At 51.6% G+C, this 15,525-nt stretch overlaps 1 protein-coding gene across 3 annotated transcripts in view; it reads right to left on the bottom strand.

Annotated features, from left to right (window-relative positions):
* Nucleotides 1-382: 382 nt before the first annotated feature.
* Nucleotides 383-15,525, bottom strand: part of Parvb (parvin, beta) — an 85,507-nt gene continuing 70,364 nt past the window's right edge. For 2 of the 3 annotated variants that reach the window (XM_039079611.2, XM_039079610.2), the window contains exons 9-13: nucleotides 11,921-11,982; nucleotides 11,457-11,525; nucleotides 6,805-6,906; nucleotides 3,136-3,208; nucleotides 383-2,990 (exon numbers count right to left, since the gene is read on the bottom strand). In XM_039079611.2, the coding sequence (XP_038935539.1) occupies nucleotides 2,914-2,990; nucleotides 3,136-3,208; nucleotides 6,805-6,906; nucleotides 11,457-11,525; nucleotides 11,921-11,982 (383 nt within the window). In that variant the 3' untranslated portion in view covers nucleotides 383-2,913. The remainder of the gene's footprint in view (nucleotides 2,991-3,135; nucleotides 3,209-6,804; nucleotides 6,907-11,456; nucleotides 11,526-11,920; nucleotides 11,983-15,525) is intronic. The other variant, NM_001134780.1, reaches the window with a different exon arrangement.

The following is a 15,525-nucleotide window of genomic DNA, read 5'->3' as shown; positions in this document are numbered from 1 at the left end:
GGCTGGCTTCGACTTCCTACTCCTTCCACAGAGAGAGCAGGGGAGCCCATCCCCCATCCCTCCTGCTCCTCACCGATATCTTTTATCAGACTCCGCCTGGGAACATCAGAGGGAGAGTTCAAGCCAGCCTGGCAATGTGAAGTGATGCAGTCCCAGCTCTGGGCAGGGAGAACGGACAGGAAATGTGTGTGAAGCAGCTCTGCAAAGAGCCAGGGGCCAGCTGGTGTATCGGAGCTCATAACTAGAGTAATTCGGAGCACACTGTGACACCCCCCAGCTCCGTCTCCCGCCTGAATGTCTGGCACAGGAAGCCACGAGTTTGAGCTGTCGCAAGCACGCTGTCCCTGCTGTCTGCCAGGAGGGTCTGATCAAAGCACAGCCGGGGGTTTAGTGGTTTTTATTTAATATCCAGAAATCCAAAGGACACGTTGCTTCAAACAATTAAAAAGACAATGAAGTATTACTGCACAGGGGGGCGTCACCGATTTGGCTGCTTGGATATAAGATTCCCCCTTTGTTGGTTGGCCTGCGATGAGGATGCAGGGGCCCGTGAGCTCAGGGCTTGCACGACTGGGTGCAAAGTGGGCACGAGAGCTGCCTGGAGGTCCACAGAGGTCTGGAGAGCTGGAGGGGATGCGCCAATCAGTACAGGACAAAAGGGAGCAGCTCCAGCCTTGGCCTGCAGACCTGGGGGCAGGAATGCAGACCTGCCTGTCCCTTCCTCAAGACCCCAAGGGAGTGACAGATGATGACATTTCTACCAGTTTCATTGACCAGACCTCTCTTCAAACAAACAGTATCAGAAGAGAATGAAGATCCAAGCAGTAGAAAGTTCCAGAACTTCCTTGAATTAGCAGCTCAAAGAGAGGTTTTTGCATTCCAGGGGACCCCAGGGAGAACTGTGGGAAAGTTTGGGGGTGGGCACTGGTTACATGGAGGGGGTACTCCCTTTTTTCTGTCAAGAAAGCCTTGCCTTACATGGGTGACCCTGGAGTTGGCCTAGAAATCTTACTTATTGGTGCCTTTGTCCAGACTATGGTTTGAATGCCAACTCCATAGGAAGAGACAGCGAGGACAGCCCTTCGCTGGTGTGTAAGAACCACACTTCCATGCTCAGTCAATGGGGAAGGTCACGCCTTCATGGAACCCTGGCTTCCCGAGTCCTGCAGACAGGACCAGGCAGAGGAGCCTGCTTGGGTTCCAAGGGGGACATGTGTCCTCCAGATAGGGAATCCCAGAGAACCACCACCCTTCCCAGGACAATCCTTCCCTTCAGCAGCACCAAGCTCCCCGCCCCAAACCACCTGTGAGCAGAACAAACCGGACCCAGCAGCTCCCAGATGCTGCAGTGGTTCCGAGCCTGTGAGGAAAGCGGCACAGAACCTTCCAGTCCCGGATATTTTGTCAGTGTGGCTCTTTAATGTCACCGCATCCCACGGGGAGACACGGTAATGCCGTTTTAATTATCTCTCTCCCCTACTGGGAAGCCTCCTTCACCAGAGCGGCTATTCCAAGCCCTGTCCCCAGCTTAGCAACAGCGGAAGCAAGGGGAGACATTAAACTGTTTTCTGGAACTTCACTGTTGGTGTTCAGTTCAGTATCAACACCTCACCCTACAGCCCCGGTTTGTGGTAAGGTGGGGATCAGGAAAGGAAGGCTCCCTGTAGCTGCACGGATCCTGTCATATGGCAGGTGAGAGGGAGGAGTATCATGAGAGGGGGAGTGAACCATAGAAGCAGGATTCCTGAGACAAGAGCCAGCCCACCTCCAGAGTCAAGGGGAGTGAGTGATGAATGGCTTGAGGAGCAACAGGGTTTTCTCTCATAGGCTGTGTTGCAGAGGATGCCAGCAGCATCTATGAGGGATGTGGGCATTTCGTATGTCCCACTGCCAGTTAAGACACACCCCACAAACCTACTCCTGGCTGGTTGGAGGGAGGCTGCACTTGGAGACGGGGGTCTTGCAGATATCATGGGGTCATCAAGGTCATACAGGGGATGGTTCCACTTCGAAATGAAGAGGAGACTAATACAGGAGGAGGAATGGTGTGAAGGCAGAGAGAGGCAACCTGCCAGCACCTCTGTCTCCTACTCTCAGCCTCCAGAGCTGCCAGACGCACGCCTCTGTAATTCTGGCTGCCGGTAGCCTGTGGTCAGGCAGCCCTCATAATGGATTCCCTCCCTCTTGTAAAGTCTCTAAAAATGTATCCATTCCCTAACAGGGCCTCAGAGATGGAAGGTTCCAACTCCGAGCCGGCTCAAGCTGCATGTTCAGAGCCAGCAAGAGACCCAGACATGCCCTTGTACAAGCTGCCCTGGGGCCCCAAGGCATTCTGGGTCCTGAGAGTTCATGTAAAAGGTCAGTTAAAAATCAGCAAACCGCAAGACAGGATGGGGGTGGAGACACATGTCAGGAGTCTAAATCTTCTGAGATTCAGGAAAGAAAAAAACCCGAGAGGATCTTTTTACTGAGGCGAGACCCTGCTTCCAGGGAGAGCCCAGCCCAGGGGATTCCTGAGGACAAATGGGGCGGAGTCCCTGGAGCCAGGGCTGTTGCTGTAATTGCTCCGTGGGTTGGAGCACAGGTGGACAGCCCTTTCCAGCTGAGGGCTAGGCTGGGCCTTTGTTCTCTTTCATCTTCAGGGGAGGCAGAGAAAAAGAGGAAGTGAGGCCTCAAACTGGAGTGGGTGTTTGAAGCACCAAGTTCTCAATGATCTAATCAGCTAGGGAACCACAAGGGAAAAGGGTTTAAAACCAAACCAGGCAGGGAGCAGAGAGCAGAGGCATTACACAGCTAGACCTGGGAAGCCTGAGGCCTCCCTGAGGAGACGGTTCCTGGGAAATCAGGGACTGTGGATGGACACGACCATTTTTTTCTTGTCTAAAACTTGTCCCTGAAGAACCGGCTGCTCTGTCACTCGACGTCCTTGTACTTGGTGAACAGTGTGTAAAGGACCCGCAGAGTGGACTTGAGGTCCAAGTTCACGACGTCTGCAAAAAGAAATAGAAAGTGTGGACTACACATGCAGCGGGAAGATGCCTGCCATCTATCCACAGGACTTGAAGGCTGCCTGGGGCCACCCTGCCTCCTGCTGTCTCTCTCTCTACGCTCTGAGCTGCTCTGGTGGGCTGTTACCTTCAGGGCGTGCCTTGGGCTTCTTGAGTCCCCCGTCCAGCATCAGTTCAAAGGCAAAGGCCACGTTGTGCACCTGCCAGGGGTAAGACAGGAGCAGGGTCAGTGACATTAAGGTCCACGCCCCCCAACACCCGACCATGTTCACCCAATGCTTCCTTCTACACAGAACTGACTCTTTCTCTTTGTACAAAGCCCGCTAGGACACGGGACGGGACACAGGGAAAAGCACACACAGGGATAACTCAACATTTCCTCTTCCCCTAATCAGAGATCTGGGTTCGATGGAAGAATGGCAGCTCCCAGCCTGCCCTCCCCCCACACAGGATCCTAGCCAAGTGCTCCCTCTGAGCCAGAATCTACAACACGGTGAGAAATGACAGAGAGGGAGACTGAGGCTGAGAGAAGACAAGTCCCTGGCAAAGGCGCTCAGCCCCTCAGGGTGCTCCTCTGAACACAGGGCAGCTTTGTGCTACCTGGTCAGATAACTAAAGAGTTGTGCGATCCGGGCATTCCTGGCTGTGTTTCTGTGGGGTAACCGGCCCTTGAGGTAATTGGGGACCCTGTTGGAATTGAGGTTAGCTCAAGGACCAGCATGGAGGCCCCTGGCCCTGGCCCCTAATCACCCTGCCCTGCCCATCCAATTGGACACTCAACTGAGGCTTCCATTCTGCTAACGTCGGCTGGAGAAGCTCCAAGTGGGAGCCTCTTTGTCTGATTTAAAGGCTACAGGAGTCAAGGCCAACCAGACCTGCCCTGAGCAAAGGAAGATGGAAGACGGACCATCAAACCAGCAAGTGCGTAGCCGCCAGCTGGACAGGCCTCAGGGTTCACAGTGACCAACTGTCTCTCCAATGGTACACTGTCTGTCACTCCACCCTGAGTGAGCCAGGAATGCCAGCCATGTCCGTTATGCATTAACAGAAGGCAGGAACCCACAGGGTTGCCCAGTCTTGTGGTTCACTCCAGCCCCACCCCCCACTCCCACCCCAGTGCTAAGAGTGAATCCTGGGTTTCCTGTGCAGTTGGCAAATGCTCTCTGCCTTGAAGCTACTCCTCCAACCTAACGCTTGCTTTTGCCTTGTGGTTTTTTTTGTTTGTTTGTTTGTTTTGTTTTGTTTTTTTGTTTTTTTCTGAAACATTCTCATTTAGCCCAGGCTATCCTCAAACTAAGTACAGGAAGATAGCTTTTGACCTTCTAATCTTCCTGCTTCTGCCTCTCGAGTGCTGGGATTACCAATGTTTATCACTGTGCCTGTTTATACAATGCCAGGGCGTGTGTTTGCTGGACAGGTACTCTACCAACTGAGCCACACTCCCCAGCCCAAGATCTTTGGTTAATGATTCTGCTATTGCTTGAGGGAGAACCCCTTACACACCCCCACTCTGCTTGCCAAATCTTTGCCTCCTTCAACATTCTTGAGATGCCACCAAGATGCCTGGGGCCAGAACAAAGGACCTTCAGCTTCAGGTCTCAGAGCTGATCAGAGAAACTGCCTGCCTCAGTCCGGTGTACGGTCCTCCCAGCCCTTGGGACCAGGAGACAAAGACAGGTCAAGGTTTATAGAGGTGTGACAATCACTGCCATGGTGGCCCTCACCATGACCCCCAAGAGGAAGAGGTCAGAATAAATATGTGAATGTGTAAGAAAGGGACCCAATCCTCATGCCTGCCTGAGGAGGAGGCCCCATGTGCCTGCACAGTCCAACACCCTGACCTCCCGTCTCCCTGTATGCTCATCACCAGAGGTTTCCTTGACTTGTAGGGCAGGGCAGTGACCTGCATGGCTGTTCATCCTGATTTCAAAGAGAGAAAGCCAAGCTGAGGAACGTGGCTTCTGCCATCTGGACAAAGCCTTGTTTGGACAAAGACCCAGTTCTACTGGTTAAATCCACTGTTCCCAGCAGCCTCCTTAATACAGCCACATAGTGGTCTGAATATGCAAGAACCTGTTCACCAGACAGTCTGACCTCTGGTTTCTACAACTCCAGGAGCTCCGTGGTCCTAACAAGCTCTGTACCGTTCATCCTCACTGTATTCATTCTCCCTCCATCCCCAATATGGACTCCAGCATGCCAAGACCTCTCTAATCTGTCCAATTCTATCTCCACAGGCACGATAGGAACGGCATTTGGCCATGAGCAGACAGACTGCTTGGTGCCAGGAACCGGCAGATTGATAAACACTGGCCCGTTCGTTCTCGGCTGTCACCCTGGCTCCCACTGCGGTTGCCACCGTCTGCCTCCGTACCTCATGGGCCTCGCACTTTGGAAAAATAAAGTGGCAGGTGCCATGAGTCCCAAGCAACCCAGACTAGTCTCTGCCAAGTCCCCAGAAGTGAAGCACTAACTCTTCAGTGACAGACCTCACTGCAGAGAGCCTGGGAAGGACGGAGGGCATGGGAAGAGCAGATACGGGGGCATGCTCAAGGCTGGCTCAAAGCTCAGAAATAAAATATACATGCATACACACAGTCCCACCACACACACATATACACAGACATGTATACACACAAACACATACATACACACACATACACAAACAGGCGTATATGAGGATACATACACACATACATAAATACAGAAACACATATACACACATACATAGACATGCATACTTATAAAATGAATGCACATACATATATATACATACATGAGTATATATACACTCATGAACACAGAGACATATATATACATATGTAGACACACATGCTTATACACAGACACATAAATGTATATACATATACACATATACATACGTACACACATTGACACACACAATCATGTATAGATACACACAGGAACATACACATATATAGACATACAGACACATACACACACATACACACACACACACACACACACGGAGCTTCAGATGACACCAACTTTAGATAGACAGTGTCTGGGGACTCTGCAGCATACTGAACCTCCACCATTGCTCCCTAACAATACAGAATGCAGCTACTTTGCACATCATTTGCATATTTGCATTAAGTATCATAAGCCACCAGACAGGATTTAACATCTACGGGAGGAAGTGCGTAGGCTTTATGCTTTATGCAACACTTCACTTGTGGGACTTGAGCATCTGCCTGCTTCGGTACCCAAGGAGGCCCTGGATCTGGTCCCCAGAAGATTCAGAAGGACTATTGTAAATATTTGAGAAAAAGCCCAGTGTGGCAGGAGGAAAAATAAAAGAAAATTGACATAACAGGAGGCATGTGCTGCAAAGCCACATGTGTCATCCTGGGACATGACATTTGGAGGCTCCCAAAACAGCGAAACCAAGGGGGCTATGACCAGCATCATTAAAAACAATATTAACCTGGGGGAAAGACATGTTAGGGACATGACCAAGCAACACACTTGCATCATATAGTGGCATGCACGCCACAAAGGGGTTTCCCAGTCTGTCTCCAGGGAGCTCAGATTGAATCCCAGATGTTGTGAGGCTTCACATTCTAAAGGATACCGATAAACACACACAGACACACACACACACACACACACAGACACACACACACACACACACACACACACACACACACGGAGCCTCAGATGACACCAACTTTGGATAGACAGTAACACAGTTGTTCATTGTCAGCAAGGGACATTCCTTCTACCTACCCCAGTGAGCATGGCTGGGGCCACTCCCAGGAAACAGGACACTTACCTTCTGGTCAAAGCTGTCAGGAGTCAGGTAGAAGTTGTGGAGGGGGACAAAGTAGTCTTCAAGGAGGCCCAGGAGTAGAACCAGGTACACACCATCTGCAAACTGCAGGCAAAACTCAATGACAATTCTGGGGCATGAGTGAGATGGACAGACACCCTACGTGTGTGCAGGAGAATGCGGGACTACGCTATAGGTTGCAGTGCCCGCTCCAGGACCCCAACTCGACCCAGCAGTCCCACCCTATCCTGTGAACCCTCAACAGAGTTCAAGAAAAGAAGCCACAGGTTGGGGGAACAGGGGGGAAGGGGAGAGGACAGGGTGGGCAGCAATCTGGATGTAAAAATTAATAAATAAATTCATTGAAGAAAAGGAAAGGAAAAAAGGAGAGGAGAGGAGAGGGGAAGGAAAGGGAGGGGAGGGAAGGGGAGAGGAGAGGAGGCCAGTGCCCTAAGACACCACAAGAGGGGACCAGGGGTACAGAACAAAGGACCTCACTCTCGACACCTATGTTCCTCTTTGAGCAAGCCAGGAAGAAGCAACAGCTCCATTTGCAAAGGTAGCAATTAGTGCCTGAGATTTATTACACCAAATTAACCGTTTAAAACAGTTTTTAATACTTTTTAAGATTTACTTTATATGAATGAAAGTTTTTTCCCTGTGTGTACATGTGTATATGTACCACATGTGCCCACAGAGGTCCAAAGAAAGTATTGGATACCCTGGAAATGGAGTTACGTACAGTTGTGAGCTGTGTGGGGACGGGAACTGATAACAGGAATATGAACCATCGGCCTCTGTCTCTAGGGGTTTTATTCTTGGGGGACCTCACACATGTAGGTCACATGGCACCTGTCCTCTCACACCCCAACTTCTGTTGACTTCTTCCCCTGTTTAACCATTTTAACTATGGTGACTTATACATCTTCACTGCTTAAAGTAGACAAGGTTTGTGTATGCTCCGCCCAGAGAGTGGCACTATTGGAAGGTGTGACCCTGTTGGAGTCAGTGTGGCCTTGTTGAAGGAAGCGTGTCACTGTGGGCGTGGGCTTTGAGACCCTCATCCTAGCTGCCTGGAAGTCAGTCTTCTGCAGCAGCCTTCAGATGAAGATGTGGAACTCTCAGCTCCTCCTGCACCATGACTGCCTGGATGCTGCCATGTTCCCACCTTGATGATAATGGACTGAGCCTCTGAACCTGTAAGCCAGCCCTAATTAAATGTTGCCCTTTATAAGACTTGGTCCTGGTGTCTGTTCACAGTGGTAAAACCCTAACTAAGACAGCTGGTAACCTCACTACTGTGCAAGAAATATTCAGAAGTCTTGAGTTTGAATCTATTTTTAAAATTTTTTTAGAATTTTTTTGTGTATGAGTGTTCTATCTATATGTATGTATGTATGTATGTATGTATGTATGTATGTATGTACCTATATGCATGCCTAATGTCCACAAAAATCAGAAGAGGACATTGGATCCCCTGGAAATTAAAAATGGTTGTGAGCCACTGTGTGGGCACTAGGAACCAAACCCAGGTCCTTCCTCTACAAGAACAACAACTTCTCTTGACTGCTGAGGCATCTCTCCATCTCCCTTGATTCTTTTTTATTTATTTGTGCACACACACACACACACACACACACACACACACACACACACACACACACACTATGGTGCACATGTGGAGGTCAGGATCAAACTCAAGTTGTCAGGCTTGGAAACGAGTGTCTTCACTGACCATTTTGATGAACCATTTTGCTGGGCCCTGAATTTGGCCCTTAAAAACCTATTAACATGCAAAAGGCAGCTTCCAATGGGACCGGTACTCATTGCCAGTGACTCCGGGAGAGAATGGCATGCCCACAGAACACCTCCACCAGACTTCCGGGATGCCCAGGCTGAACTCCGGAGAGGTAAGAGGGATGGGAAGCCTTGGAGGCCTTCAGCTTCCAGAGACTCCAAATAGGTAAGTGAGAGCCTGAAGCAGGGCAGGCGTCCCTCTGGAGACACTCACCCGACGGCGTTTACATGGAAAAGGGAACATCACAAATGCCTGATTTTAAAAGCCAGGAGCCTAGGGGGAAATCATCTCTAACAAGCAAAGGGCATCAAGTCATTGGTTAGCAGGTGGCAGGCCTTCTAGGAGACCACTCGGGGACCAGCCACCAAGCACAGATTTAAGTGGATTCCAGGGACAGCTAAAGCAGACTTTACCAACCTTACATTGTATGGTAGCCCGGAAGGAAAAAAAGAAAAGAAAAACAAGCAAAAAATGCAGATTTTTCCCCTGAGCAATGGCACCCTGGCTGTGTGTTCTGCAGGGTCACATAAGAGATGCTGGACGGGCTACAGCAGGCGTGGGTTAGCTGCCCACACAGTGCCAGTTTCCATGACCAGACCTTCGGAGGCCTCATGGTGCGTGCTGCTTTGTGCCTACAACTCCGTGTCTGATTTCATTTCTAGATGTTAACCCCCTGAGGAAACAGACAGGGCACAAATAACTGGGCTGTTCGCCTGCCATGCAGCATCCAATCCCAGGGCTGCTTTACTCCAGTGCAGGCCTCACACCTGAAGGGAAGGGAATTATTTCAACAGGGCTGGGGAGGGAACCAAGGGCCTTGAACACGCTCAGCAAATGCTACCAACTGAGCTGCACTCCCAACCCACGAAGGCTATTGTTGATAAAAAACAGTGCCAGGCATAGTGGTGCGTGTCTATAACCCTGGCACTCAGGAGGCTGAGGCAGGAGGATGACCAAAAGTTTAAGGCCAACCTGAGCTACAAAGTGAACCCAGGGCAAAGGAGAATCCCCTGTCTGGAGGAGACGGAGGGAGGGAGGGAAAGAGGGAGAGGATCAATATAACTGACAGACTGAACAGCAAAATAGCTTCAGACAGAGACATCCATCTCTCGCAAGAAGATGCCCATGTATTTAGGGAGGAAAAAAAAAAAACAACGCATTACACAACAGCTGTCCGGTGTGATCGACTGTTATTAACGGGAGTGTGTTGTTTTATGCATGAGCACTTTGAAACAGACCCAGGCGGAGTTGCGGGTGGGGGGACAGCAGGGAGGGAGGGAGACAGCTTTCCACTTTAGCTTCCCGAGCTTCAGAAAATCTAAAGTGTCACACAGCCAGTGTGCTGCATGAGCAAACAGCCAAGAATAAGTGATGAGCTTGCAAAGCACACACACATACATGCACAGGCAAGGCGTGCACGCACACACACAGACACACACACAGACACACACACACACACACACACACACACAATCTGCACTGTCTTGCAGACCACACGGCCTACACCCAGAATACCCAGGAGAAGTGCTTGGAACAAAGCCAGGGGTGCAGCGCCCTGGGGGTGATAGATGAGGGCAACTTTTGTTTATTTTCTTTATCTTCATTTTCAGACATTTCTACGATGAACCTGAATTACTTTTTTTAATTAGAAAAGCAAATGAGAGAAGTTAAAGAAAGAGGAAGCAATAGAAGAAAATGCCCAGGGGTTTAGGAGGGATCAACAGCATATTAGGGATGTCTGCACCATGGATTCCAGCTCAAAACCCAACCACACAACTAAGCTGGGGAAAATTCAGTTGGGCCTTCCAGGCATGTTGTGTGCTTGGAGACGGTCACCACACCACAAGGGCGCGTCTGACTTGAGGAAGGAGTGTTTGAAGTACAGATAGATGGCAGAAGTGTTTGGTCCCTAGTCCCCAAATGGAGGCTAATTTTATTACTATTCCTGTAACATGTACGACATATGGGGCAGGGCATCAGGTTAGTGTCACAGTCCCTAAGTAATTTGAGGACAGCTTGCAGGAGCCAGTTGTCTCCCTCTACTCTGTGTGTCCCTGGGGATCAAACTCAGGTCATCAGATTTCTTCAGCAATTACTTTTACCAGCTGAGCCATCTTGCTGGCCCCAGGTCGGATGGGGCATTATTTCCACACTGTCACGGGATCAAACGTGAGGCCACCGTGTCTCCCCCACTGAAGCAGAGGGCACAGAACGTTCTAGACTCAGGGACCCTCACAACAAAGGACATGTGACAGGGTTGGATGAATGCTAAAAGTTGAACTGTCTCTCTCCAAAATAAGTTGGAATCCTAATCCCTAGACCCTGTGCCTGTGACATCATTTGGACACAGGGTCTCAGTTTGCCCTTGTGTCCTGAGGGTGGGCTCTATTCAAGCATGACATTTCCTTGCTCTCAGGCATCCATTTCTGGACCCTAACTCGGGGAAGCAGACGGGCACAGACAACCTTGTGCAGCACGCAGACGTGCAGACACAGATGCAGACACAGGAGGAGGCCACAGAAGATGGAGGAAACACATCTATGGATGGGAGAACACGGGACCCTGCCTGCAGAAATGCAGCAGAAGCCGTGGCAAGAGTGGGAAGGAGCTAGCCTGCCCACACTGTGACTCTGGACTCCCAGCCCCTGGCTTTGGCCTTCCATCTCTGGTTGCCACAGCTCCAGAAAGCAGAGGGTCCAAGCATCCAGCTTGCTAGGGCTGGAGCAATACCGTGAGCTACACTCTGGGAGCTCCTCCTGAGAGAAACAAGGTGGTTCCGCCTATTCCCGCACCCCACCTGGGTTGAAAGCTGCTAGAAGCATAGGCCAGAGGGACCCTCCACCGAAGCCCCGCTTACCTGGGTCTCCAGGTCAGTGACCTCCAAGTTTAGCTTGTTCAGGTGTTTGTTCACAAACGTGATGAGAGACTGACGAGGCAGAGAGGTAAGGGCATCAGCAGCCTTCTCCAGACACCCTGACCTGAACCCCCAATATGGCAGGCTGACATACTCCAAACCCTCCCTCCTCTGATGGCTATCACAAAAAAGGTTGTGTCGAGCTCTGTGCTCTAAGCCAGCCCTAGTTTTAATGGCCCAGTGCCAGCCAGCACCAAGCTGTACGTTCCGTCTGGTCTACATGACCCTACTGTAAGAGAGCATGGCCACAGCACACATTGCTGAGAGGGGTCAAGGCAAACTTTAGAGATGTCAAAGGTCTCTCTCATCCCCATATCTGGGCCTGCCTTGGGTCTGCAGAGAGTCTAGACAGAGTCTGCAAAGGCACAGGTCCCATGGGGGGCAGGCTGGGGAGGGAGATAATCTACCTTCTTCACAAGGTTGAGCTTGTCCGGCGCGTGGTCGAAGAGCGTGTCGAAGGCATCCCGCTCTGCGTGACATGCAAGAGAGAACACAGAGAGTTCTAGAAAGGACTCCGCCTGCCCTGATCCCAACCTTCGACTATCGGCTCTAGAAATAGCCACTCTGCTCTCCCCGGATGCTCTGCCTTGGGGTTCCAGCTTGATCCCTCTGGTTTCTGCCAGAGCGGAGGAGCCCTCAGGTTGACCCTGCCCCCGAGCATAAGTGAAGCAGAAGTCGCAAGCTGTCTAGTGAACAAGGGCTGCGTGAGGCTGCCTTGGTAGCAGGAAAGCTTTGGGTATGGGCTACCAGGTCGCACGTGGGCACCCGCATGTTCTCATCACTCGAAGCATCCCTGACTCTCTTTTCCTAAACGCTCACTGTGACCCCCACTTCTTCTCTTGGCCACAGGTCTGCTGCCCCCATGCCTGATCCACCTCTTACCTCTGGATGGCCACAGCCTCTAGCTCCACTGGCCTCCTCTCCCTCCGCAGCCAGAATCTCTAAAAGTGCAGCCGGACAGCTTCTCACCACTGGCCCATCAAAACCCTGCCTCTCATGCTCTTAGACCAAGGCCCGTCCTCTCCCTCATGGGTATAAGGAGATGGCCACGCTCCTACATGTCTCCCAGCCTTTACAAGATGTCCTCTAGGCCCACCTGCATCCCTCAGGCACTAACATGCCCCCAGGGTCTTTGACAGAGCCTCACTGCACCCCCCCACCAGTTTGCTCTCCAAGGTCACCTCCTCTGAGGGACCCAGGCTTGTACTTAGCACATCTTGAAAATACAGTTTCTCCTTGCATGCTGTCTGCTGCACTTTCAGCTCTTAACTCTCCAGGAGAGGTGGATGATTCTCTTACTCCTGGCCCTGCCTCTGACTCCTGCGACAGGGAAAGCTCAGAGAGGGGCTGCAAGGCGGCTCACTTCTCCCTGAGGTACACCATGACCTCCCTCTTCCCCGGTGAACCACGACCTGCTCACTCTAACTGCCACATGTGTGCAAGCTGCCGCCGGAAAAGAATCAGCACAGAAGTCCCCATCCTTCCCTACTTGAGGCCACCCGAGGACAAAATTAGCATCTAAGAAGAACAAGTTGGGGAACAAAGGGGAACACTGGAACCCCAAGACTCCTCCCTAACCACAATGGACACCCCCAGCCCACCAGGGATGACAACAAAAAACAAATTAAATCTGAACATCTGCGTGTGCCTCTGGCTCAGGACACAGGCATTCCAAAGTGTCTTCGGGTGGCCTGGGGCTCATTGTATCAGTGTGGCACGCCCCTGGGGGCAGATTATAATGCTAGTGAGACGTGCTGACACATGAGTTTGTGTGAACTACACGTGACAAACACACACTCAGAAAAGCCTACTCTATGCAAATGAACCAAAATACCCTCGCTATGCAAAGGAGGGGAAAGCCTACTCTACCATAACAGGAAAGCCTCAGTTCTGCACTGGGAGGCGCCACTTTCTCCCTCGGAAGCGGATGTTCCTTAGTCGGCCCTCGGCCCTCGCTGCTGACTGTGTGTCTCGGCTCTACTCTTTGTTCAGGGACACAAGAACCTGGAATCCCTCCAGAGGTGCCCTCTGAACCCAAAGGTCTGCTTAGATAGATGACTGGAGCCCGGGTCAAGCAGAGGCCAGAGGACTCCAGGGCCAAGAGCATGCGGTATCGGGGGAGGGGAGGCACTGAGAGGGACCTGGGCTCTGACTTCTGTCTTCTCGGTTCTTGGGGAACTGTGCTTCTAAGAAGGAGCTAGCAGAGAGGCCTTCCACTTCCAGCTCCAACACAGAGAATTCTGGCGGGAAGGGCACAGGGAGACTTGTCCCACCTCGGGATAGGGGTTGCTGAGGAAGAAGAAGGAGGGGAACAAAGAAGGCTGGGGTGAGCTGAGAAAGCCAGGGTTCCTGGGAGAAGAGCCAAACAGAACAGTCTAAAAGAAGGCCCCTACCAACCTAGCCCCAAGATGGTGTCAGATTCCAGCTCCATCCAATCTGAGGCCTCTTCCTCAGCCTGGGGGAAGGTGAGAAGCTAAGTGAAGAGAAGAGGCCTTTTGAGTCCGCATGTGTTCATGAGCATGTGTCTGTCAGGGGAAGGGAGGCAGTGCCTTGCTCTAAGGGCTGGTGGGGACAAAAAGCCACCCTCAGTTAGCACCAGATGTCATCCATTTCCATAATCAGCTAAGTCAGATTATCCCCCAGAAAACAATCTGTAAAGGGGCAAAAGGAGCTTAGTCCTCTCAAAGCGGTGCAGCCCTGCAAAGCGGCTTAGGCAAAGCCCCAAGAGCTCAGACTCTTGACGTCACTGGTTTATTTAGCAGGGCCACTGCTGGGCAGGCAGAGTGTGTGTGGGAGGCTGCTGGGCGCCTCCCACGCTGGCTGCTTACCTGGGCCTAAAGGACCCACCATGTGACTCCATAGCCAGGAGGAGGGACCAGAGGTTCTAAAAAAAAGGATGGTGGGGACAGGGCAGAGCTGGGTTCAGATCCTCACTGTGTAACTTGAAAGCCCACAGACTTTAAGTCATTTCCCTAGCCAAAGAGCTCTTCCTCTGTAAAGCAGGGACAACTGCGTCTGTTCCCTACTACCCCTGTGAGCATCAAGAGTCAGGGTGGGGCCATTGGGACAAGCCCAACTCCCACGCATGTCTGGGTCCCCATCAACTTCCCTCCTGCACTGGAGAAGTCAGTAACTTAGAAAGTCATAGACAGGAGGGTCCCAGATCTGTACCCGGAGCCTAACTCAGCCTCATTTAGACTAGAAGGTTCTCCCTGATTTATGTTTCTGACTCCTCTTGAAAGCAGAGGCTGGAGCCATAGTGAGCTACATAGCCACCTGGCATCAAGGTGCTGCCCCCAGTACAAGGATGGGGGCACCTGCTTTCTACAGGTCCCCTCCTATAACCTTCAGCTTCTGGGGTTTGGCCAACTGTGTCAGGCTGGTCTCTGGCAGCATCCAAGTTTGCACCCATGGGCAAGAGGTTGGAAGAAAGAGTCTGAGCCAGGCTGGGTGGAGAGATGGGAAGAGGAAGGGCATTGTAGCCAGAGTGAACAGAACATGCAAAGAGAAACACCCAGAGCTAGAGTCGATTCGAGAGCAGGGTGGCCTGGGAGGGAGGCTGACAGGAATCGCATCCTTTAGCAGTGACCAAGGTGTGAACATCAGGTCAGAGGTTTGCTCTGCTGGAGTGGTGAATGGGAAAGACTGGGTCACAGCAAACTGAGCCTGGGATGAGGAGGGAGCCTCAGCCCTTGCCCACCCGATCCTGCCAGCATCAGAAAGGGCTCCCGAGTCGGGGAACCAGGGAGGAAGGGCCACTAGCTAGAGAAAAGGCAACCGGCAAAGGCGTTGCTATGGAGACCAGGCTCTAACCTCCTAGCTCCCAGGAGACTGGTTTCCAGGGAGAGAAAAACCTGATTGTACCTCGGGCAGGACAAGATGCTGATGGGAAGAGGCTGGGCACCCTTTAACCTTACTGGCCTTAGGGCAAAGTGACCAGAGAGGACACACTCCACCTTTGCACAGCACTCGAAGGCCAAGGAGGCTGAGGGAACTTGTTCAAGCAAAGCTC

Source organism: Rattus norvegicus, chromosome 7 (genome assembly GCF_036323735.1).
Source record: "Rattus norvegicus strain BN/NHsdMcwi chromosome 7, GRCr8, whole genome shotgun sequence".
NCBI lineage: Eukaryota > Metazoa > Chordata > Mammalia > Rodentia > Muridae > Rattus > Rattus norvegicus.
Note: the sequence above shows the minus strand (reverse complement) of the source record. Positions and strands in the feature narration are given on the sequence as shown.